Raw genomic sequence first — 25267 nt, 5'->3', positions numbered from 1 at the left:
CTGTCAGTGACGGGCGCTTTCACAACAGAAACGCTTCCTGAAGCTTTGAAACCTTTACGAATCATTTGTTTCGAACAGTCCCTTTTTCTCTCTCACTCTTTTTGAATATTTGATTTTTTTAATAATTTAATTAATAATAACTTTAAAAATGTAATGATGATATCCCGAACATACAAAACTGTGACCGAAAATTATTACGTCAAATATGATTTACCGGCTTCTGTGTGTATGTTGGGGGTAACGTTATACAGTGACAAGTTAAAATGGGATAAATATTGAGACCACCATCTCACTACATACTGTGTATATATATATATATATAACTGAATTAGTATTAGCAAATCGAAAGAACTTTAACAACAGTAAAGTGATTTTGAGATGAATACTTCAGCAATCGCTGAAACTCCGCGATGGATTTTGGTCGGCCGCGGTGAGGCTTGATGACGTCAGCAGCGCGCCATTACGTTTCAAAGCGTGCATCTCTGCAGAAGTAGGTGTTTGTGTATTTCACTCTTCTGTTTTTTTATTGTCTTCGTGTTTATATGACTCAGAATCATGAGTGAAGGACCTTAGAGCAGCTCTGATGGAATTGTGATCACGTGTTTGCAGCCTGCTGTCGGTTTATCTGTATGTTTGTTTTGTGTTTATCCAAATGTTATAACGTTAGGTGATTTCTGTTTGCTTTCGAAATGCCTTATTGGTATTGTATACATAACCGACTCTTGTTATTGCATATACGTGTCTTAGGATGATGTGAACCCTTCTGTATGTTGTCCCAGGTCCATCATGGAGGCTCTGACCCAGGCTCTCTCCTCCAGCTTCGCTGTATCCAGAGAACCCAACAGCACTTCTGCTCCCCATCCACGCCTGGCCCAGTACAAGAGCAAATACAGTGTTCTGGAGCAGAGTGAGCGGCGCAGGAGGTTCCTGGAGCTCCAGAAAGAGTGAGTTAAAGCTGCACTATGTAACATTTTTTCAGTAAAATATCCCAAAAACACTGGGCCAGTGTTATATATTATGTCGGTACTTACAATATCCCAAATGTTTCCAACTATTTGTTAATCGTGAGAAATTGCTATTTTACCCAAGGAACCGGGACGTGTGACCCCCAATTTCCACCGGCTGCGTTACGGCTGCGGAACGGCTCCGCTGCGTGACAGCTCCGTGTTCCGTCGTCCGTTAATACCCACCAGGTCCGGATTTGTTGCGGAACGGCTGCGGTCATGACTGACAGCTGACGTCACGAGGCCCCATGTAATCTCGCGAATTCTGGTGTGATCGCGCGATATGTAGTTTCTATAAACAGAACTACCAAACCAGGAACAGTTTTCCATCCTTTTTAATGTTGTCCTTATAAAAAGGATGTGAGGGGTCATAGATGATGGGTTGATTCTGTACCTCAATAATCAGCATTTCTTCATCCATCGTGTCAACGGGGTTAAAACAAGCCTGTCTCCGCCCATTATGACGTTTTCAAGGTGTAGTGTAGGGAAATATGAGCACGGTGTATTTTATTTTGAAAATTAAACGGGTCTTTTATTTTGTTTCTGGCTGTTCTGTTTTGTCACTCGACTTCCTGTCCTGCGTACTCTGCCCTGTAGTGCTGCGGAGCGCTCCGGCATCCGGCAAAAATAGAAGCTCTGCGTATTTGATGCGGAGGGCTGCGGATCGCCGGAGTCGGAACGCAGCTGTAACGCATTCAGTGGAAATACACTCTTTGACTTTAATGGAAACCTATTGACTCCGCCGCCGTGACGGAGCCGTAACGCAGCCGGTGGAAATTGGGGGTCAGGGAGTCGCCTGTTGATGGCGTCATATCTGCGTTACCCTCGGTTTTATTTTGCAGAAACGCTTTACTCTCACTGCAGTGTGAACAAGTGTCAGAGCAGCCGCCGAGCGAACGCACAGAGTAACGTCACAACATCATTCTCAACACACTCAGATTAGGGCTGAACGATTTTGGAAAAAAATCTAATTGCGATTTTTTTTTATTTTTTTTTTATTATTTTTTTATTTTTTTTTATAACCAATATTGCGATAGCGATTTAATATGCGATTATTTTTTAAACTCTTTATCTTCTGTATTATTCAACAATACATCATTTTATAGTTATGGTGGAAATCTTTAATTGGTACCTCACGATCCGATTCCGATTCTGGGAGTCACGATCCGATTCCAAAACAATTCTTGAACTTTTTCCTTATTAATTAATCTTATTAATTTATTAAAAACTTAAAATGTTTTTTATTATGATATATGTAATAAGATTTTTAAAATAACTAGGACATTATAACATTTTAATTAAAACAATTGCATGTTAATAATTTTAAATATATAAACTAATATAGCTGCAAAACATAAGCTAGTAAATCATAAAGAGGAACAAAAAACATATTACAAGCAATGAACAAAGAGTGCTTTCAGTATTTAAGAGTGTCTGAACTGTGAGTGATTTTTCTCTTTAAAAGCTTTACTGTTGTTTGATTATTAATCATGACATCATCATAGACAGCGGGAGACCTGCATTCACACTAATGCACAGATCTCTTTTGAAATATAAGATGTTTTTGCCCTGTCTGATTAATTCATTAAGACATTACTGACGGTTTTTACATTAATTTTGCGTCATAAAAGCATTTTGAGACTCACACAGACGCGTGCTCGCGAGCACTCTTCACAAAGCGCCGCGTGAGCATTTGAAATGGAAAACGTACTCGGTTACTTAACGTAACCTCGGTTCCCTGAGATAAGGGAAGGAGTACTGCGTCTTTAAGACGCTATGGGTAGGTTCTCCTACTCTCGAATATACTGAAGTAATTGTAAAATCACGCAGTGCTACTGCCCAGTCAAAACAGTGTCGAGACGTCTCGCACGCTATTGGCTGGCCAGTGGGAACTGCATGAACCAATGGCAGAACAGCGTAATCTGAGCGAACCAATGGGCACAAAGCCCGCGAAGCTGAGCGCAAGAGCCCGCGAAAGGGGCATATAAAATACGCTGTAACTGTCAAAAACGTCAGGTTAAATCGACTGAAGCGACGATCACCCGAGTCAGCGCCATAGCACGGCCGTCTACGCAGTACTCCTTCCCTTATCTCAGGGAACCGAGGTTACGTTAAGTAACCGAGTACGTTCCCTTTCGAACGGTCAGTTCGTACTGCGTCTTTAAGACGCTATGGGAGCCTATTTAATCCCGCCGTGCTATGATAAGCGCAGTGACATGTACTCCCTCAAGTTTGAACACTTATTAGAAAGGGCTCAAGACTAGAGTTACTGACACATCATTTATATTAATAATATATATGTACACACGTCTTATACTACTGGGCTCATAGAGGCCGGTAACTATAAGGAATGTGTAAGCATTGAAGCATATGAAGGCCCCAATGCCAACTTATGACGGGGACGGGCTTACAAGGCCGTCTGATATTCGTTAGGCCGTCTTAGTATTTTTATACAGCGAAGACTTGTGCCTGCAGTGCAGGGACATCCAGACTGAAGAATCTGGTTAAAGTAGATGGTGAGGACCAACCTGCCGATCTACAAATGTCACCCATAGAAAAAAAAAAAAAAAACTCCACTAGACCACGCCCAAGAGGAGGCCATGCCTCTGGTGGAGTGAGCTTTGACACCTATGGGGCATTGGAGGCCCATAGTGTCATATGCTAACGCTATCGCGTCCACTAGCCATCTGGCTAGGTTTTGTTTGGTGACCGGAAGTCCCTTAGTTCGGTCACCAAAACTTACAAAGAGCTGCTCCGACTGTCTAAAGTGGGAGGACCGCTCAATATATGCTCTAAGCGCCCTAACAGGGCCGAGCAGGTGTAACTGTCTCTCATCCTCCGAAGTGGGGAGGGCAGAGAGAGTGATTACCTGTGCTTTGAACGGTGTTGAAAGCACTTTAGGTACATAACCATGCCCTGGTTTGAGGATGACTTTGGAATCGCCTGGGCCAATTCTAAACATGACGCGTTCACAGATAACGCTTGAATGTCACTGACACGCTTAACAGATGCCAGTGCTAGTAGCAGGGCAGTTTTCAGCGAAAGTGGCTTTAATTCAGCCGTCTGCAGCGGCTCGAAGGGAGGTTTTTTTTTTTTTTTTTTTTTTTTAGTGCTCTTAGGACCAATGAAGGTCCCAGGATGGCACCGTAGGAGGGAGAAGGGGGTTAAGCCTCCTGGCTCCTTTTAAGAATTTTATGACCATGGCGTGTCTGCGTACTGATTGGCCAGCTATAGGCGTATGAGATGCGGCGATAGCTGCCGTGTAGACTTTGAGTGTGGATGGAGTGTGTCCTGCATCCAACATCTCTTATAGAAAAACAAGAATTTGTGATATCTCGCATGACACTGGGTTATAGTTCCTGACTGAACACCAGTCAGAGAACACTGACCATTTAAGGGCATAGAGACGTCTAGTAGACGGAGCTCTAGCTTCACTGATGGTGCTCAAGACACTCACTGGGAGGTTCTTGAGCCCCCCTTGAGTTGCCAAACATGTAACGCCCACAATTTTGGGGTGGGGGTGCCGGATTGTCCCGTTCGCCTCAGAAAGGAGATCTTTCCTTAGGGGAACTGGCCATGGGGCTGCTGATAGTAACTGAATCAACTCGGGAAACCTGATGTGGGTTCGCCAGAGTGGAGCCACTAGCAGGACTGTGTGCTCGCATTCCCTGATCCTTTTTTAAAATCTGGGGAATGAGCGGTACTGGTGGAAAAGCATAAAGTATGCAGCTGGGCCATATGTGGGCCAGCGCATCCTTGTTCTTTGAAAAATAGATTGGGCAATGACAGTTGTCTTCGGAGGCGAAGAGGTCGACCTCTGCCCTCCCAAAAACACTCCATATCATTTGAACCATTTAGGAATGGATGGCCCATTCCCCCGGGGACACGAGGCCCCTGGAGAGCATGTCTGCTCCCTGGTTCAGTCTGCCTGGCACATGCACTGCTTTTAGTGAATGTAATTTGCCTTTTGCCCATAGGAGGAGATGTCTGACCTGTTGGTTGAGCCATCTCGACCTGAGCCCGCCTTGGCGGTTTATGTAGGAGATCACAGTCGTGTTGTCCGTGCGGACTAGAACATGGGGACCTGAGAGACGTGGTAAAAAAAAAGTCTTGAGGGCTAGCACTACTGCCAGCATTTCTAGGCAGTTTATGTGCAACCGTGACTCCGTGCTCGACCATGAGCCGAAGGCCGGTTCGCCCTCGTACAGAGCGCCCCAAACTGAGTTGGAGGTGTCCGTGGTGACCACCATCCGTCTGGAAACTGTTTCCAAGTGACCACGGGGCCAGGGATTTGACACAGCCGCGGCCCACTTTGATCCAAAGCTGGCCTGAATGCCACGCTTGGGAAGGAACCCGTGATTTCAGCCAGTACTGCAGGGGGCGCATGTGCTTCATACCCAGCGGAAGTACTGGAGAAGCTTTTGCCATTAGGCCTAGCATTCTCTGAAATTTTTTAGGGGTGTGTAGGTTCCCATTTTGAATGAACATGCAAGCTGCTGTGTAGTCAGAGCGCGTTCGTCCAATAGCCACGCCCTCATTTGGGCTGAGTCTAAAATCGTTCCCAGGAAGGAGGTTCTCTGCCTGGGAAGCAATAAGCTCTTGGCTGTATTTATTCTGAGACCCAGGCATTCTAGATGGCTGAGTAGCATAGATTTGTGAGATTTTATTTCTTCCTCTGACTGGGCCAGTATGAGCCAGTCGTCGAGGTAGTTCAGAATGCGCATTCCCGCTTGTCTTAAGGGGGAGAGAGCTGCATCCATGCACTTCGTGAAAGGACAGGCCAAATGGCAGGACTGTGTACTGATAAGCCTTCCCGTCGAACGCAAATCTCAAAAACGGTCTGTGAAGTGGGATAATTTGGATATGAGAGTAAGCATCTTTCTGATCCAATGAGAAAAACCAGTCCATCGGGCAGATTTGCGCGATGATCTGTTTTAATGTCGGCATTCTGAAAGGCCTTTTGATAGAGCCTTGTTCAGGTGTCTGAGATCTAAGATGGGCCTGAGGCCGCCATCTTCTTTTTTTTTTTTTTTTTTTTTTTTTTTAACTCGCCTTTATGGCGGTAGAATGCAGGGGAGCACGCATTAAAGCGGACTCGTAGTTTACATTCATTGCATGAAAAACATTCAGAACAGTATTTTTCTCCCTGACCGGAACAAAAACGGGCCGAGGGGAGAGATGTGACACTGTGCGGACAGCACTTATGTGTAGCGGCACACACCTGTAGTGGGCCTACATATAGAGCGCTCTCGGCGTGAGCAGTAATCTGTGAGAACAGTGCTTATGTGCAAGGTGCATGTATTTTAGTAAAGTCATTGTTAAAACACAGCGTTGATGTGCAGGCGAGCGTGTTTGACAACAGGCTAGTTGACTGCAATATTTACATCTCCAGTCGCCTGAACCGAGGGGATTGAGAGAATGTAAAGTAAGTCTGTAGTGGTAATCCGGCCACAGCAGGACTTTTGAGTGGTTCTATAGCGCTGAATTAACAGTGCTTATATGCAGGGGTACACCCTATGTAGGGGACACACTGCCTGCAGTCATAACAGAGGAAAGAACTCTTAATTGTTTATTAGGATCACCAATAATACAGCGTTCGGTGTACAGGCGTGCATGTTTTATAACAGGCTTGTTTACTGAGAGAAGTGGTTGAAGGCTTGGCCGCCATTCACTAAATTGAGACTCAATGAGAAACCTGTGAGAGCTGGGCTCGAACCGGCAACCCTTTGTGCGAAGTACACCGTAACAGCAGAGGGCGCGGCTATGACGTAAGTCGCGCTCTTGACGGTGTTTTCAGTGTGTGTGGCGTGCGTGTTTCATAACAGGCTCGTTTACTACACTGTTGAACCTTTCCAGTCGCCTGAATAGGGGACTGAGAGAAGTGGTTGAAGGCTTGGCCGCCATTCACTAAATTGAGACTCACTGAGAAACCTGTGAGAGCTGGGCTCGAACCGGCAACCCTGTGTGAAGTACACCGTAACAGTAGAGGGCGTGGCTAACGTAAGTCGCGCTCTTGACGGTGTTTTCAGTGTGTGTGGCGTGCGTGTTTCATAACAGGCTCGTTTACTACACTGTTGAACCTCTCCAGTCGCCTGAATAGGGGACTGAGAGAAGTGATAGAGTGAAAAAGACGCAGGGCTTGGCCGCCATTATGCGCTAGACAGCGAGGCAGCAATGACGTAAGTCGCGCTCTAGATAGTGAGCGCGCTGGGAGAGAGAGAGGGGCGCACGCGCTGCCGCTGAGGAAGCGCGAGCTGCAGTGACAACAGCCTGTAGCGTAAGGCGCGCTCTCAATATCTCCAGCAGTCTGAGAGAAAGTAATGCGGGAAGCTCCGGCATTAGTTTGCTCGTCCACTCTGGCTTTCTCTGTCCGCGCGCTTCTTAGCGCGGCCCGAGTGAGAGAAGAGGAAGAGCGAGACATTGGTAATAGTGCGGATTCGTCTTCCTCATTGCCGCCGAATGAGACCAAGCCCTCGGCGTCGAGCGGAGGGAGCAGGTCCGATCGAGGGAACGTCACAGGGGAAACGTCTCTCTGAGGTGAAGACGAGTCACGCGGGCACTGGGCCGACGTGAACTCGCTAGCCTCGGTATACTCAGCCCTCTGGCTCCGCCGTTCTTTCCCGCCGAGGCTCGGGCGGAAAGGGGAACGGGAGAGCGCGAGGGCCGGGGTCGCGCTCTGAAAAGAGCGCTATCCGCGAACGGAGGGAGGAATGGGCATACCCTCGCAGTGAGAGGGCAGCCGGACCCGGTGAGAGCAGCGTCCGCGTGGGCCTTGCCCAGACAGATCACGCACCCTTCGTGGTTATCCTCCTAGTGCAGGTAAGTACTGCACACAAGTGATATGTTTTTCTCAGTATTGTACAAAAAGGATACACCGTAGTGTTTCACCAAAGAGCGCAGGGGAAAGGCGTGACAGCTCGCGGGATCGCTGGCGATTTGAGCGCGCTGAAATACAGCAGTCCGCTGACTCTCGCAGGACGTCCGGGCTGGTTAGTTCGCTATTCCGCTGCAGGCTCGTCAATTCACGGTGAAGATGGTGTAGTTCGAGTTTATCAGCGAGGACCGTAGATCGTCGCTGAAGGAGATTAATCTGACGTTTTTGACAGTTACAGCGTATTTTATATGCCCCTTTCGCGGGCTCTTGCGCTCAGCTTCGCGGGCTTTGTGCCCATTGGTTCGCTCAGATTACGCTGTTCTGCCATTGGTTCATGCAGTTCCCACTGGCCAGCCAATAGCGTGCGAGACGTCTCGACACTGTTTTGACTGGGCAGTAGCACTGCGTGATTTTACAATTACTTCAGTATATTCGAGAGTAGGAGAACCTACCCATAGCGTCTTAAAGACGCAGTACGAACTGACCGTTCGAAAGGGAACCTTCTGTCAGTGAGTTACTTATTTTTTAATATACAAGCACACTGCATTCCTAACGACATGAATGAAGCCTTCGTTGAGCGTTTGTAAGGAAAATACCGGCGGGCGAGAACACACTCTGTAAGCGTGACATCAAAGCTAAGTTTCTCACAGCGCAAATCCTGTGCAAAGATCATGCGATTCTGCGAATGTCATTGCGATTCGCGCCATCAACCGTTCCGGACTAGGGTTGTGCCGATGGACGATATCATCGTCCATCGTGATGCCACGCCCCCCATTGCGAGTCTTGTTGTGAGTGCAACGCACACTAAATCCTCTTCTATAGTTAAACTAAAAACTTAGCAGGGATTGCTCTGTAAATTAAATTGAGAATATAACGAATGCATACATTCTATTTTAAATACTGTAGTCTATGCCAGATATAGCCTACATTTTGAAATAATAAACGAGGCTCAAACATCCATTTCATAAGCATGCGTGTTTATTTCAGCACTTCCGTCAGTGAAACAACACACCACAGCCTGTAAAACATTTAAACAATTATCAGTAAATAATGGTAACCTAAAGAATATAAGAAAATTAAATATTAGTTAAAAAAAATGTAATTTCCCCTCAAGGATGCGTCATATGCCGCTCTGCGCGAGATGAAACACGAGCTGGATAGACACCTTCTCAAATATCTTCATCTTCATGTGTGTTGCAAAGCAACACTTGTTGTAAAGGTTCTGAAGAGCAAATGTTATCTTCCACAGGGTCAAGACATTTAAGCTATGTTTGATTATTCATTGCCAGAGAAAACGAAAGTAAAATGGCCTGTGTATGAAATGCGCTATTCAAATAAACTTGACGCGCCTTACCAAGTCTAAAAACAAGCACAAACTGTGTTAAATTAAAATTAAATAAAAAGGTAGCCTATTCGTCCTACAGTGTTTTTCTACTTTCCCACAGTAAAGGAGTTGAATGGGTATAATAGACTTAATTATAAAAAAAACGAAAGGAAGAAACGTTTATAATTCCCTGCGAAAATGGGTGCGACGCGAGTGAAGATTTGAGAAAAGAAACGAGATGTATGTCCATGTGGGATAAAATGGACTAACGTTAGGCCTATTGTTAAAATTCACGGAAATCGCGAAACAGCATAAAGCTGACAAATCTTAAATTGGGCTCTGCCTACCGCTCTCATTCGGCATGAATCCATATATAGCCTATATATTAAAATAAAAAGAGAACAACTCTTCTTAAGTGGAAGGAAGCTACTTTTTTCCCTCACGTGCAACCTAGCGCGGATGAGTCATTATTTGGGTTAGTTAAATAACGAAATTATATAGTTTTTAAGTAGAAAATAGTATTTATGTAAAGAGATAGTAAAATACAGATATAGTAAATTATATATTTGTATTAATAAAAAAAAAAGACAATATCATCGTCCATCACAATGTATTACTGTAAACATCGTCAACTGCCAATTTAGGAGACATCGCCCAACCCTATTCCGGACGTTATGAAATATTATTTTATGGTTCGTGTGTGATTGTGTGTGTGTGTATGTGTGAGAGAGAGAGAGAAAGAGAGAGATAATGGAAGCAATCAGAATACGGGTGTTTCTAAAACACACGCAGCGCCACCACGCACCTGCAGTTAAAATCTAAGCTCAGAATCGATCCAGAATCATTGGAGAAGAATCTTTTCTCCCACCTCTATTGTAGCCTATAGTATGAACAACACAATATTAGATAGATCAAACACAAACAGTTTTTAGGCCAGGCATGTGTAACGTGCCAAGTTGCTTCTTCTGCAGACTTTACTCTCGCGTGTCACGTGACCAGACTGTAATCGCAGCCTTTGCAGTTAGGAAATTGTGTTTTATCATATCGCGATATTCTCGCAAATGTAATTAATCGTTCAGCCCTAACTCAGATGTGTCTAATATCATAAACAGAACTGTTACCTCATGACCGGAAAAGTGGAAGTGGCGCCGGCGACTGTGCCATAATAAAAGTCCCGCTGCTCGCGAGGCATGTGTTGCGTTCATCTTATTAACAAACACTCCAGCAGTTCCTCAGCTCCACAACACTCGCTCCTGCTCTGCTTCAGACTACAGTAACGTTAATAATCTCATCCATAAACATGATTTCTGCCCGAGTCCTATCTCGATTCTTTTCCACCGGCTGTGAGGTGAAAACCACTTGTCCCAAGATTCTGCGCTCAAACTTGGTGTCATCAAACTACGCCTTTGTTTTGAACAGGCGACCTCTAGCGGACGGAAAAGTTACATAGTGCACCTTTAAAGTCACCATGAAATCAAAACAGACCATTCTTAAAAGGATAGTTCACCCAAAAAAGAGATTTCTGTCATTAATTACTCACCTTCATGTCGTTCCAAACTGCGGTGAGAATACTTTTTGTGCTCAAAAAACCAACAAAATAGGGACTTTATTCTAGATTTTCTTCTCGTCTGTGTCAGTGTCCTATGCTTCTGATGTAGTAAATACAGTGCAGCGCTTCTGAGTTACGTCAGAGCTACGCCTGAACGCCGGCTTAACATTGGGAGCTGACCAACAGAAATTGCATAGGAGACTGACACAGACGTAAAGATATTGTTGAATAAAGTTATTTTTGTTTGTTTTTTGCACACATTTAGTATTCTCGTCGCTTCATAAAATTAAGGTTTAACCACTGGAGTCACATGGACTATTTAAACGATGTCTTTACTGCCTTTCTGGGCCTTGAAAGTGTTAATAGTGTTGTCTAATGGGGGGTTATAAAGGATTCTCGGATTTCATCAAAAATATCTTAAAGGGTTAGTTCACCCAAAAATGAAAATTCTGTCATTAATTACGTACCCTCATGTCGTTCGACACCCGTCAGACCTCCGTTCATCTTCGGAACACAAATGAAGATATTTTAGTTGAAATCTGATGGCTCTGAAAGGGATTTCAAAACACGGCCTCATGAAGCTTCGAAGCGTTATGAATCAGTGAGCCGAATGATGATTCAGATCGCGTGTCAAACTGCTGAAATTTGGCGATTCAAACCGCTGATTCGACTCGCTGATTCATAACGCTTCGAAGCTTCATGAGGCCGTGTTTTGAAATCGTCATCACTATATAAGTCGTTATTTAGGGTTTTTTGCGCACAAAAACTATTGTCGCCGATTCATAACGTTATTTTAGAACCACTGTAGTGAGATGGACTTTGTAACGACGTCTTTAGTACCTTTTTAAGGGTCTTGAGAGTGAACCGTGCCATTGTGCCAATGGAGGCCTTTCAGAGCCATCAGATTTCAACTAAAATATCTTCATTTCTGTTCCGAAGATGAACGGAGGTCTGACGGGTGTCGAACGACATGAGGGTAAGTAATTAATGACAGAATTTTCATTTTTGGGTGAGCAAACCCTTTAATTTGTGTTCTGAAGATGAACGAAGGTCTTACGGCGGCGGGTTTGGAACGACATGACGGTGAGAATTAATGACAGAATTTTCATTTTTGGGTGAACTTTCCCTTTAAGCAACCACCCGAGCACCTGTTTAGCAAACCACCTGCAGTGCCGTAGCAACCCCTGATTTTTATTTTGATGCAGTGTGACATTAATAAAAAACATGTTTGCAGGAAGAGGCTGAACTACGTGAATCACGCCCGTCGTCTGGCAGATGGAGACTGGACAGGAGTCGATAGTGAGGATGAGGAGGACAAAGAGAAGAAGAGTCCGCAACAGCTGGAGAACAGCGCAGATGAAGAGGGGATGGAGATCGAGCATAGGAAAAAGTTACCGAAGCATTACGCCAACCAGGTGCTCAAAAAATTGCTAACAGATATAGTCATTTACATAGACCAGTTTTAAAGGTATAGTAGCAGAAACATCTGGTTCATTTAGAAGGATTGAAAAGAGTGGAAAATGCCCACATAAAGCTAAAGTACACTCCTGGGCAAAACAAAGGGCCAAGCCTTATGTTTTAATTGTCTAAACCACAAATTATTGGTCAGGAAATGAGCAAAACTGAAGCAAATACATTACTTAAAAAGCCATTGCTGTCTCAGAAAAAAAAACATCAAAGTCCCTGTAAAGTCAAAACTAAACATGTGTTCTGAGTTTCTCACACCACAGATAAATGTGTTATTAACCACCCAGCCAAATTTGAATCATTAAAAAATCTGCCAAGTACATGAAATAGCTTATCAAATACTTGAAAAAATGAGCAGCATTCTCTGCTCTCAAACGCTGGGGGTGTGTCCGCTGTCAGCGCCGAAACCACGCCCACTCGCGGGACAGCTGCCGTAGCACACAAGACAACACTCACTGATCACGACCGTCTATGATCACGACGGACCAGATGTCGGCGGGATGGGAGGACTAAGGCCGGGACGGGTGATAGTCAGTTCTGCAGCGGATTATCAGTGAATCCCAGTTGTCTCCGCTGAAAGTTTGTAAAACGATCCGGTGTATTGTCACTGCAGACTCAGAGGCAGGCGCGGTGGTGATCCTCAGCTCTCCATCAAGATGGCTGTTCACAAAATTAATCCACCTCTTCTTGATCATCGTGTTTGTTTTGTAAGCTGTTTTGTAAGTTGTAGACTAAAGTAACTAACAGTACTGACATTAACTCGCGATCGAGCGGGCAAACTGATGCGAATGTGCTCTAGTTATGATCTTGTTAGGGGAGGAGCCAGGCTCGGTGGTTCCAGTGCGTCATCGAGCCACCGTTTTAGCCCCGCCCAGAAAATGCTGAACACAGCAACGGTGAAAAACTGTTTAACGGTCTAACTTCTGAATTTAGTACTACATAATTCACAGTCTTTGTAATTTGTTTCAGCAACACATTTCTAACATTTATAATGTGTTTAGAAACAAATCTCAGAATTGCCTTTACAGGGACTTTAAAGACAGAATGGAGTTTTTGGCAGAATATGGATTGCTGAATCACAATGAAACACAGTGATGCTCCAGAGCGAAATCTGCTGAGAAATATAATAATAAATGCATCTCTAGCCCAGTGAAACATAGAGGAAGTGTCGTTGTGTGCAGAGCCTTTTCAGCTGCTGGTATCGATGAGCTGCTTCACTTTGAGAAGACGTTTAGTGCTTTGGAGTGCAGGAGAATATTGCAGAATGGCTTGCTTCCCACTAATGAAAAGTTATCTAATGAGAAATGATCCGATGTTATTTTTCAACAAGACAACGCTCCTGTAAAGTCCATCAGGCTCATGTTTTGGGCCGGGTCAGAGTCCAGGTTTGAACCCTATTGTGAATATTTGGTCTCACATTAAACTCAAACGAATAGACATTTTTCATCTACTCATGAACTGTTTGAAGCCATTAACACTGAGAGGAACAACACTGACTCTTCTTCCTGTAAAAGCTGTCTGTGAGTTGGGGAAGGCTATTTCGTGCTAAGTTACTTTATCTACAATTTTTGCTAATTTCCTGACCAGTGATTAAAAATGACCACTTAATGTTTTATTTTTCATTTAAAGAAACTAATAATAACTTATAAGTTACAAGTGGATACTTACCTAAGTATATACTACTAGTGTAAGTATTTTATAATAAAAATATTCCTAATATAATAAAAGTACAAAAGTAATCAATTATTATGATTATGCTGTTTGGAAGCTGATATTTAAGTATTTTATCAAAAAATATTCCTGTAACAAAGCTATATATAATTATAGGTAATAAGCTATAAAAAATTATAATACATAAGTGATAAATTATGACATTGCTGTCTGGAAGTATAATTAACAGTCTTTTAATAGAAACCTTGTGTTTTATACTCGTGTGATTTATCTTCAGCTGATGTTGTCAGAGTGGTTGGTGGACATCCCTGCAGATCTGAGCTCTGATTGGCTGATGGTGGTTTGTCCAGTTGGGAAGCGTTCCCTCGTTGTTGCCTCCAAGGTTTGGACCAATCTTTTTCCATCCAGCATGTACGTCATGTGATCAGACATACAGTTTGGGTTTAGGGAGTTAATAGACTAATTTTATTCAGCAGGGATGCATTAAATTGATATTACCAAAGCTTTTTATTTCAAATATATGCTGTCCTGCAATTCGGAAAAAATGTATCGCAGTTTCCACAATAATATTAAGCAACACAACATTGATAATAATCATAAATGTTTCTTGAGCAGCAAATCATCACATTATAATGATTTCTGAAGGATCATGTGACACTGAAGACTGGAGTAAATGATGCTGAAAATTCAGCTTTGATCACAGGAATAAATTACATTTTATAATATGTTAATATATGAAACAGTTCTTTTAAATTGTAATAATATTTCACAATATTGCTGTTTTTACTGTATTTTTGATCAAATAAATGCAGCCTTGTTGAGCAGACTCTTGAATAGTAGTGTATATTATGCAGCCTTTTCTGTTTAATATTCATGTTTACTGATTTATCCTTAGGGATCTACCACATCTTACACCAAAAGCGGCTACTGTGTCAATCGATTCCCTTCTCTTATCCCCGGCGGCAACAGACAAAACTCTGCCCTGGGAAAAGGTCTGGATCTCTGCACCTGTCCTACAGCTTTATCACACTAGAGTGTGCTAGAGGACTGCAGTTCTGAACCATCCCGGAAAATGAAACTGATAATCTGTTTTATATAGATTACACCATCCTGGACTGCATCTACAGTGATGTGGACAGAACATACTACATCCTGGACGTAATGTGCTGGAGGGGACATCCTGTATATGACTGCTCAGTGAGTGGTGACTTCCTCAAATGACATTTGCACAAACTTTAGGGTCATATTCTACACTTTCAGTGCATTTTATATAATTAATTTCATTGAAGTACACTTATGTTTCTTGCAATGTATCACTGTTTCGTGTTTCTTACAACTGTAAGCACAAACTGTAATATCTTTACAGACAGAGTTCCGGTTCTACTGGCTGCAGTCTAAAGTGGAAGAGGCCGAAGGTCTTTCTGAAATTTCCAAGATTAATCCTGTAAGTGAACCAATAACTGCATCTGTGAGCAAGGCTGAACTTTGAGCTGAAGTACTTTATTCATTCATGGTCTGTTCTCTCTCTACAGTTCCGATTTGTGAGTCTGAACAACATCAGCTGCTCGACAGAGTCCATCCAAAAAGCTCTTGCACACGAGTACAACTTTACGGTAAGAACATCCACTATTTGGAGTGTAAATCAGAGTCCTACACTGGTCCTGTTTGATAAACCCGTACCCTTTATTAACAGCACACCCAACCCGATATCCAACAGAAACACTCATTTAATTCCGTACCCGACCCGCTTGACATGAAAACCGTGACCCCACCCGCATTAAATTTCCCACCCGAAGTAGGCAAAAAAACATATATTTTTTTTCCATGTAACGTAAGCAATAAAAATTACACACTATGAGTTCATGCAAGAACAATTAATAGACACGCAGCCCATCATGTTAACAATGAAGAAGAAAGAGAGAGAGAGAGAGAGAGCAACATCTGTCGTGTAAACTATATAAAACTATATATCAACTGAACAATCTACTTTGTACAAATTGAGCATAAATCACATCACTGGGTCATGCAATACGCTTAGAGGTCTAAAAGGCATAGATTAAAAAAACATAGCCAATTGCTTTTACTGTCATAACGAATAATAACCTTAAGCTTATAACTGTATGCTTATACTAAATATTTTAGCGGATATATTTTCACTCTGCATTTAAATGCCGCTCTTCTGAAACTCTGCAGTGTATATGTGACCATTGGTCCTCTTTTTACCAGCATGAAAAATAGGCAAAAAATTGTATTCATATTGTAAATAGATTACATACAGAAAGCAAGCAAAGCGCTCTCCCTTTAATATAATCACTATAGCTGTCAATCAGATGCAGAAGCCTTTAACGGTCTGCAGACAGAGCGTGAACACAATCAGGGCACTGTTTGGAAGCATCTGCTTATCACTGTGTACTGGATTGAGTCTAAATAATCTTGGCTATTGGACCCGCAAGCCCACCCGTGCCTACCGCACATTCGACCTGCATAGCACCGGACACGTAAATATTATTCCACCCGTTGCATAAAATATTAGCAGGTCACCCCGTCGGGTACCCGCCCACATGCAGGATTCTGGTGTAAATTTGCTGATTTTCAACCCGTTTTGTATTGGTAGTATATGTAAATGAACAATGTTTACTCTTTCTCTGTGTTACCTGGAAATTCACGTTTATTCACGACTATACAAGCATCAACAATTTCCACACAATTTATTCAGAGAGAGAAAAAAATTGCCTGGGAGCTTGTGCGCACCCGGCATAAGCGTATCCGTAGCAGACTGGTGGGAGTGGCCTTGGATGGCAAGTGCAACATGGCCAGTGCATTATGGGTGTTGACGTTTTCCTACCCATTTGGCAAAAGGAAAGACAGCAAATGACCCAGTACGCAATTGGGTAGACCTTCAACCAATCAGACCACAAGAGGCGTGATCAACGTGCATAATTCAAATGACTCTGTACGCAATTGGATAGTCCTTCAACTAATCAGACCACAAGAGGCGTGATCAACGGGCATAATTCAAATGACTCTGTACGCAATTGGGTAGTCCTTCAACCAATCAGACCACGAGGCGTGATCAACGGGCATAATTCGAATGACTCTGTACGCAATTGGATAGTCCTTCAACCAATCAGACCACAAGAGGCGTGATCAACGGGCATAATTCAAATGACCCTGTACACAATTGGGTAGACCTTCAACCAATCAGACCACAAGAGGCGTGATCAACGGGCATAATTCAAATGACCCTGTACACAATTGGGTAGACCTTCAACCAATCAGACCACAAGAGGCGTGATCAACGGGCATAATTCAAATGACCCTGTACGCAATTGGGTAGACCTTCAACCAATCAGACCACAAGAGGCGTGATCAACGGGCATAATTCAAATGACTCTGTACGCAATTGGGTAGTCCTTCAACCAATCAGACCACAAGAGGCGTGATCAACGGGCATAATTCAAATGACTCTGTACACAATTGGGTAGTCCTTCAACCAATCAGACCACAAGAGGCGTGATCAACAGGCATAATTCAAATGACTCTGTACTCAATTGGGTAGTCCTTCAACCAATCAGACCACAAGAGGCGTGATCAACGGGCATAATTCAAATGACTCTGTACGCAATTGGATAGTCCTTCAACCAATCAGACCACAAGAGGCGTGATCAACGGGCATAATTCAAATGACTCTGTACGCAATTGGGTATACCTTCAACCAATCAGCCAACAAGAGGCGTGATCAACGGGCATAATTCAAATGACTCTGTACGCAATTGGATAGTCCTTCAACCAATCAGACCACAAGAGGCGTGATCAACGGGCATAATTCAAATGACCCTGTACGCAATTGGGTAGACCTTCAACCAATCAGACCACAAGAGGCGTGATCAACGGGCATAATTCAAATGACTCTGTACGCAATTGGGTAGTCCTTCAACCAATCAGACCACAAGAGGCGTGATCAACGGGCATAATTCAAATGACTCTGTACACAATTGGGTAGTCCTTCAACCAATCAGACCACAAGAGGCGTGATCAACGGGCATAATTCAAATGACTCTGTACTCAATTGGGTAGTCCTTCAACCAATCAGACCACAAGAGGCGTGATCAACGGGCATAATTCAAATGACTCTGTACGCAATTGGATAGTCCTTCAACCAATCAGACCACAAGAGGCGTGATCAACGGGCATAATTCAAATAACCCTGTACGCAATTGGGTAGACCTTCAACCAATCAGACCACAAGAGGCGTGATCAACGGGCATAATTCAAATGACCCTGTACGCAATTGGGTAGACCTTCAACCAATCAGACCACAAGAGGCGTGATCAACGGGCATAATTCAAATGACCCTGTACGCAATTGGGTAGACCTTCAACCAATCAGACCACAAGAGGCGTGATCAACGGGCATAATTCAAATGACTCTGTACGCAATTGGGTAGTCCTTCAACCAATCAGACCACAAGAGGCGTGATCAACGGGCATAATTCAAATGACTCTGTACACAATTGGGTAGTCCTTCAACCAATCAGACCACAAGAGGCGTGATCAACGGGCATAATTCAAATGACTCTGTACACAATTGGGTAGTCCTTCAACCAATCGGACCACAAGAGGCGTGATCAACGGGCAAAGCACCCATCGCTTCTCTATCCGTCATCGTGTTAAACCCGCCAATAGCGCGCCAGGTGGATAAGCCAGTCTGTGATTGGTTCCCGCAAAAGTGTAACAGAAGCAGTAGAAAAGAATGTACAGGTTTCCAGACTGAGTTGCCGGGGACGAAATCAAATTGCCGGCAGATCAGGCTGGGTTTAATCAGTCTATAGTCAAGTACCATGGATATCAAAATTGTTTTCACCTTCTACTGTATAGGAAGCCAACTTTAATTGAAAGCTTATTTTGCCAGCAAAGTACCGCGTTAAACCTTTCCTTGCCAGTGTTTTTGAAAAAAGTTCCCAGCCACCACCAACATTTTTGATAATTTTCAAACAAGTTTCATGGCCCTGGAATATTTTCTTGTATGAAATATGCAATATAAAGAAAGAACAGATCCTCTGCTTTTAAACAATAAAAAAATGCTTCATGCATTCATTTTTATCAACACTTGAATGTGAGTAAGTTCCATTAAAAAAGCAACATTTTGAGCAAAAGGCTGAGAAAATTGCTCTGTTGTCAAAGATTACATCTGGATCAGATTCAGAACGATAATCAAAACACAGATGGAGTCCATCAACACCCCCAAAGCTTCACAGTCCTATAGCTCGTCCTGGGTCGACATTTCATTCAGTAACATTAGGCAGTTTTGATTTATATGCAGTTTAATGTTGATGATCTGGTTATTTTACATATGCTTATGATTGCATATGTTATCACTGTTTTGTGTTTTGATCTGGAGATTCTGAACTCTTTCAGGAGATGCGTAATAGCGCCCCCCCCCCCTACCGCATAACAGCGAAAACACGGAAAGCCGGAAATTTCCGTCAATTGAGGAGAAAGAGTGAACATACCAAATAAGATTGAGATTTACTTGATTATCTGTGTTTGTTTTATTCGAATAGATTAACTCAAAATGTGTTATTCCATTATTCTAGGTGGACGGGCTTCTTTTCTACCACAAGGAGACGCACTACACCCCTGGCAGCACACCGCTGGTTGGCTGGCTCAGGCCCTATATGGTGGCAGATATCTTGGGCATTGAGGTGCCACAGTGTCCCCTCACCAGCAAGCCTGATTATGCCAGCCATCAGCTTCAGCAGATCCTGGAGCACAAGAAAACTTCCACAGAAGTTCGGCCGGCCGACCAAAACGGCCGATATGAACTGGAACACCTCTCCACGCCCGAGACACAGCTGGAGAAGAAGGAGAGCATGGAGGTCTGAGAGCCACGGAAAGACTGCAGAAACTGTTTTTGAGAGCACTTGAGGTCAGGCCTGCGCATGACCATGGAGAGGAGCAGTGATGTGAATGAGTTTTAAATTGTTATATTTAAAATTGCAGCTCAGTTCTAAGTAACCCAAATGGGCCTATTTCTGTAACCATAATCGCTAGAATGAAACTCCTCTGCTTTTTTTTGCAGATGTTATTTTAGGAAACCTATGTAGTAAACATCACACTCTGTTCATTTCACCTGCTCTGTTTAGCCATGCATCTTTATTGAATTTTATATATAGAGATTTTTTTAATTCGATCTTTTCTGTAGAAGATCAGATCATTTAAGATTCAGCTGGTGAAGAAGCCTATGAATTATGTTTTTAAATTTGTGTTGACTTCAATAAAGTTTTATTGTCTGTTTTGTGCAACCCTTTGACTAAAATATTTTCGAGTGTCCAAACGTGTTGCTTCTACATTTTTATTTATTTATTTATAGCAAGGGTGCGTTAAATTGATCAAAAGTGACAGTAAAGACAAAGATTTCTATATTAAATGCTGTTCTTTTGAACTTTTTATTAATCAAAGAATCCTGAAAAATCAGTTTCCACAATAAATATGAAGCAGCAATTGTATTCAATATTGATGATGATGATAATAATAAATGTTATAAAAACATCTGCTCAAACTGAACCCTTCCAAGCTCCAAAAGATAACCAAATATGCTTTATTTTATTATTCTGTAATTGTTACCCTAATATCGGGAGAGTTTTATATTATCCCGACATGTAGAGATCCGATCTGGGTCGCTAAAGACACGAATATGTAATAATGATTGATTAAGCATTCATGCATTTAAGGGTTAAATATTGTTTTTATGTATATAAAAAGGGGTTTTTAACTACTAAATGATGTCTTATTTTTTTATTGCCATCACTGTAGTTTAACTCTTCCAATGAAATGCTGGCATCATCAAAATATCTTCTGGGTTGAAAGTCAAACACCTCGTACAAAAATCTGCAGGCGGTTATGGTGAAGGTGCTTTCGTGGCTCTGAAACCACTAGCTCACTTCCCACAGAACAACCAGAGCGTAATCGGAGAGTTTGGTTATTAGTCAGTAGCTGCTTTCCAGGAACTCACAGCACCTGTCAGCCTAGATCAGACTTCCTGGATCAGTCATGTCAACCAATAAAATACATCTGCAGTCTAAGCCTTCTCAAAACATGGACTACACCCCAGTGATGTGTGCCAAAAATGCTGTCTAGTTTTTGAGATGTAGTTTCTTCTTTGAAGCTTTTCAAATCCTGTTTTGCCTTATTGTGCGTGCAGTTTAGTTTGGGGCTATATAATGTGTTACTGTGAGTGTGAATTTCCTCTCTGAAAGTGAAAGCACATTTTTCCAGCATGATGTCGTCATGCCGTCCTGTCAGTCATTCTAGCCCATGGAAACCCGCCCACAGGAAGCTCTTTGTTGTTTTATCGGCTCAGTTTCTTGGAAGTCGTTCTTGCGTCAGCTTTAAACTGAGATTGTCGTGCCCTTGTGCCTTTTAGTAACCCACATTGACATCTGTACAGAATGGAAACATACTAATACCAAACATTTCTCTGATATATTTAGCTGTACATCTAGTTAGTTCGTTATAAAAACATTGGACGCACATGTCCTCATTTACATAACTAAGTAAATGTGTATGTTTCTGTGAATGAATCATTCGCGAACGAATCATTCTTATACTATTTGAATCTGATTCACAAATCACTCGGCTCACTGTGAATCATAAAAACTCAACAATTGATTCGATCAATACAGCTAAAAATACACCATACTGATTTTGTGTTAATTATTTATTTCACTTCACAAATAACACGTAATATGCAGCACGGGAACCCTTGGCAAATACATAAGAATTAATCCGTTTTTGAACAAGCGCAATGGAAAGAGCCGTTCAGACGAACCGACTCGCTCCAATGAATCGGACATTCCAAGATTTTTATGAATGGAAAGGAGGAGCGTCGTACAGCCTGCAGTTCTCCATTATGGCCAGCAGGGGGAGTGTCATCTTTCATCTTTCACTGCTGCTGCTTTTCAGGAGCGTCTGATCTTCATTCGCCTTCTCACATTTTAGCGTCTTAAAGCGCCCGGATGCCGCGGAGCTGATCGTTTTATATTCGTATCTCTCCAAACAAACCGGCCTTCGACGAGTTTCGACGGAGCACCGTAATGAATTTCTCCCTTCGTCACACAGGCGGGCGGACCGAAGCTCCGCTGGAACATATTTAGTGTATGTATGTAAATATATATAGCCTGTATATGTGGATCCAGCCGAACTCGGACCGGATCATGAACGCGCCGCTGTGTCGCGTGCCGTGCTGAAGTGGTGGGCCGCGCGCGCTGTCTCTCGAGCTGAAAACGGCGCGAGTCTCGCGCTGCTGCTGGTGCTGCTGTTGTTAGCCTGAGCAGTGCTAACGGGCCTAAAAAAGCCCAGTCTGATCTCCACAGTCCGATCTAAACAGCTGTCCGAGCTTTGATAAGATCCTCCAGCGGAGAGGGGAGGATGGCCAGCCGTCTGAGCGCCGAGGAGGAGCAGGTACGAAATACCATCACAATCCAGTTAACTCCGATTCTCTGTTCCAGCGGTTCTGTTGCTAAGCAACCCGGAGACACTGTCCAGTGGGGTTTTCAAACTGGGGTCCAGGGACCCCCGGGGAGTGCTAGGGGGTCCGTGGAAAAGTCTAAAAATAAGCAGTGCAAAAAAATTAAACTTTAATAAATAATAATAAATGGGAGAAAAAAACCCGTAAATTAACATATTGAATAAATAAATACATTGATTTTTTTTTAAATTAAATAAACAATACACGGGCTAAACCTTAATATAACGTAATAATGCAACGTAGTAGAAACCAAAAATACTATTTTGCTATTATCTCGTATCATATTATGTTAATTTTCACTTGTTGTCCTCGCTCGCACTAGGATGGTTATAGTTGGGGGCATGGCATGTAAGATTATAAATACCCTGGACTAAAACACTCTTAATGGTTTACCATAATCATAGTTCAGACCTAAGTACCATAAAGATAGCATAGATTTGTGGTGATTACTGTCAATGGGATTCATTTCTGGGTACAATTTTTATGAAGCAGGTCAAATTGACCCTAACGGGATTAACTACAGTTCCCCCAAAAAAATCACACTATAAAAAAAACAACCTTTAACATTAATATTTCTTACACATTACAAGAAAATAAACATGAGAATTAATCCCAAAAATCAAATATTTTTTTCACAAATCATGACTATTATAAACAGCAGTTTAACTATTAAAAAAAAGAAGCATTTTAAATAAAAAAGCTTTTTCTGTTTGCTTTCCTGAATCTCTAGTAGAGCATGGCCCTTCCAGGGTCATGAGTTTGCTTCCCATATTAAGGAACATGCATCAGCTGATAAAAATGAATGCCATACTGCATAAATGTAAATACATCAAAAAAAGTTTTAACTTAGGGTCTGTGCAGCTGCCTTTAACCATTAAATAATTGTTATATTAATTTCCATATGCGCATTCTAAGACACATTAGTGTTGTCACTTTGCAGATATGTTCGTGACCCTAAATGGGGGAAAAACTAAATTCTTAGTAATCAAAAAGCATGTCTAATTAATTGAAATCATGAAACATACAATTTAACAACAATTTATTACAATTTACGTTTAGGGCCCTATGAAATATGTTTGTTCTCTCAAATTACGTTTTCTGTTTTAAGTTTTCTGGATTCATTTTAATGGCTAAATTAAATTGTAATAATCTAAAAGCATATCTAATTATTTAAATTCATAAAAACAACAATTGTTATCAAAATTAAATTTCATGAAATTATGATCCCACCCCCCACAAATTCTGTTGTTTATTTTCTGGTAATCAAAGTAAGACATAAAACATTAATTTGATTTATCTTTTAATTGTATAGAATCAATTTGGAAAACCCAAACTTTTATTTTTTTTGGGTTGCCATGACGACCTGTGAGTTTTAGGGGGCCTATTTTAACGATCTGAGCGCATGGTCCAAAGCGCAGGTGCACTTAGGGCGTGTCCAAATCCACTTTTGCTAGTTTAACGATGGAAAAAACAGTCGGCACCTAATGAGTAAAGGGTGCGTAGCTTGCAATAAACCAATCAGAGTCTCATCTCCCATTCCCTTTAAAAGCTATTTGTACTTGCACCATGGCGGATTCGCTATTTACATGGCGGGAATCAGACACCCTCAACCTAACAGGTCAGGTTAAATACATGTGTCTATTGCCACGATTGGTTAAATAACTAGCCAATTTAATTCATCATTACTGCAAATAGGTAATTCTGATACATGCAATGACTATCCATTATGGCATGTAGGCATTTTTATCTTTGTACACTATAATAATGTCTTGCATTGTAATCCTTTTATTCTTAATATTTGACATGTTTGCGTGCTGCTGCACGTCCCTGTGTGTGTAACAAGCAGAGTGTATGTGCGCTGTGGTCAGATATTACCAACACACCCTTTAAATAACACAAAAAACACTGCTCTTTGACTTTAGACCAGGTTTTTGTTGGTCAATGGCGCAGTCGTTTTCAGTTCCTCAAAATGGCAATGCACCAACAATGCGCCTGAACACACCTGGTTTTCAGACCATGGGTGAACAGATGGGCGAGAGTGCATTTTTTTGCTATTTAAAGGGATCGTTCACCCAAAAATGAAAAATTTGATGTTTATCTGCTTACCCCCAGGGCATCCAAGATGTAGGTGTTGTTTCTTCAGTAGAACACAAATGAAGATTTTCAACTCCAACAGTTGCCGTCTGTCAGTCGTATAATGCTTGTCAATGGGGTCTAATTCTATGAGAGTAAAAAAAACATGTACAGACAACTTCAAATTAAACCCCGCGGCTCGTGACGACACATTGATGTCTTAAGACACGAAACGATCGGTTTGTGTGAGAAACCGAACAGTATTTATTACCTCAAATACAACACTATGTCCACCAGTCTTGAGTGCCATCACTTCCGGTAAGGGAGGTCAATGTACACGATATGGCGTAGAGATACACGTAGGGATGAAACGGTATGGAAATTTAACATCACGATTATAGTGACCCAAATTATCACGGTTATCAATATTATCACGGTTTTGTTCAAGTTTTATATTTGAAAATCAACAAACAAACTAAAGCAGCTCTATGCACTTTTTTAAGCAAGATTCTGTGGGATTTTCTTCCTTATAATGGCCGTCGTCAATAGCAACGCATAAATAATAATAATTTCTCGTAAATATAATCTCTAATATTATCTCTGTAAATATATTCTCAAGCAATATTCTCATCAGTGTTCAGCAATGATGCATTTAAATCAAGCATGTTTTGTGTAAGAGCCCAAACAGTATCCTAGAGAAATAATGCATATCCATATTTCCATATGATTTGACAGTTTATTTTATTAAATATCAAAATGACTGCATCATACCTGAC

The 25267-nt window shown here is 42.1% G+C and overlaps 2 protein-coding genes across 3 annotated transcripts in view; both read left to right on the top strand.

Annotated features, from left to right (window-relative positions):
* Positions 1 to 5: 5 nt before the first annotated feature.
* snupn (snurportin 1) lies at positions 6 to 20193 on the top strand. 2 transcript variants are annotated; one of them, XM_079809192.1, is made up of 9 exons: positions 6 to 490; positions 780 to 944; positions 11986 to 12166; positions 14167 to 14271; positions 14785 to 14881; positions 14989 to 15086; positions 15256 to 15333; positions 15422 to 15502; positions 19486 to 20193. In XM_079809192.1, exons 1-9 carry the CDS (start codon positions 441 to 443, stop codon positions 19771 to 19773), a joined length of 1143 nt encoding a protein of 380 aa, XP_079665318.1. In that variant the 5' UTR covers positions 6 to 440; the 3' UTR covers positions 19774 to 20193. The 2 variants fall into 2 exon arrangements, with proteins under 2 accessions (XP_079665318.1, XP_079665319.1); XM_079809193.1 differs by having other exon boundaries at positions 465 to 627.
* A 1580-nt stretch (positions 20194 to 21773) lies between these two features.
* The window catches only part of ptpn9a (protein tyrosine phosphatase non-receptor type 9a), a 41117-nt gene continuing 37623 nt past the window's right edge, over positions 21774 to 25267 (top strand). Inside the window, exon 1 of the mRNA XM_079809086.1 lies at positions 21774 to 22351. Within this exon, the coding sequence (XP_079665212.1) occupies positions 22319 to 22351 (33 nt within the window). The 5' untranslated portion in view covers positions 21774 to 22318. The remainder of the gene's footprint in view (positions 22352 to 25267) is intronic.

This window comes from Gobio gobio, assembly GCF_949357685.1.
Source record: "Gobio gobio genome assembly, chromosome: 25".
Lineage (NCBI taxonomy): Eukaryota > Metazoa > Chordata > Actinopteri > Cypriniformes > Gobionidae > Gobio > Gobio gobio.
This window is presented reverse-complemented; position numbering and strand designations above follow the sequence as displayed.

Coding starts and splice junctions, on each gene's coding strand:
- snupn (XM_079809192.1), top strand. CDS start 441: ATGACGTCAGCAGCGCGCCATTACGTTTCAAAGCGTGCATCTCTGCAG. Junction 15,087..15,255: donor ATCCTGTATATGACTGCTCA/GTGAGTGGTGAC, acceptor ATATCTTTACAG/ACAGAGTTCCGGTTCTACTG. Junction 15,503..19,485: donor CACACGAGTACAACTTTACG/GTAAGAACATCC, acceptor CCATTATTCTAG/GTGGACGGGCTTCTTTTCTA.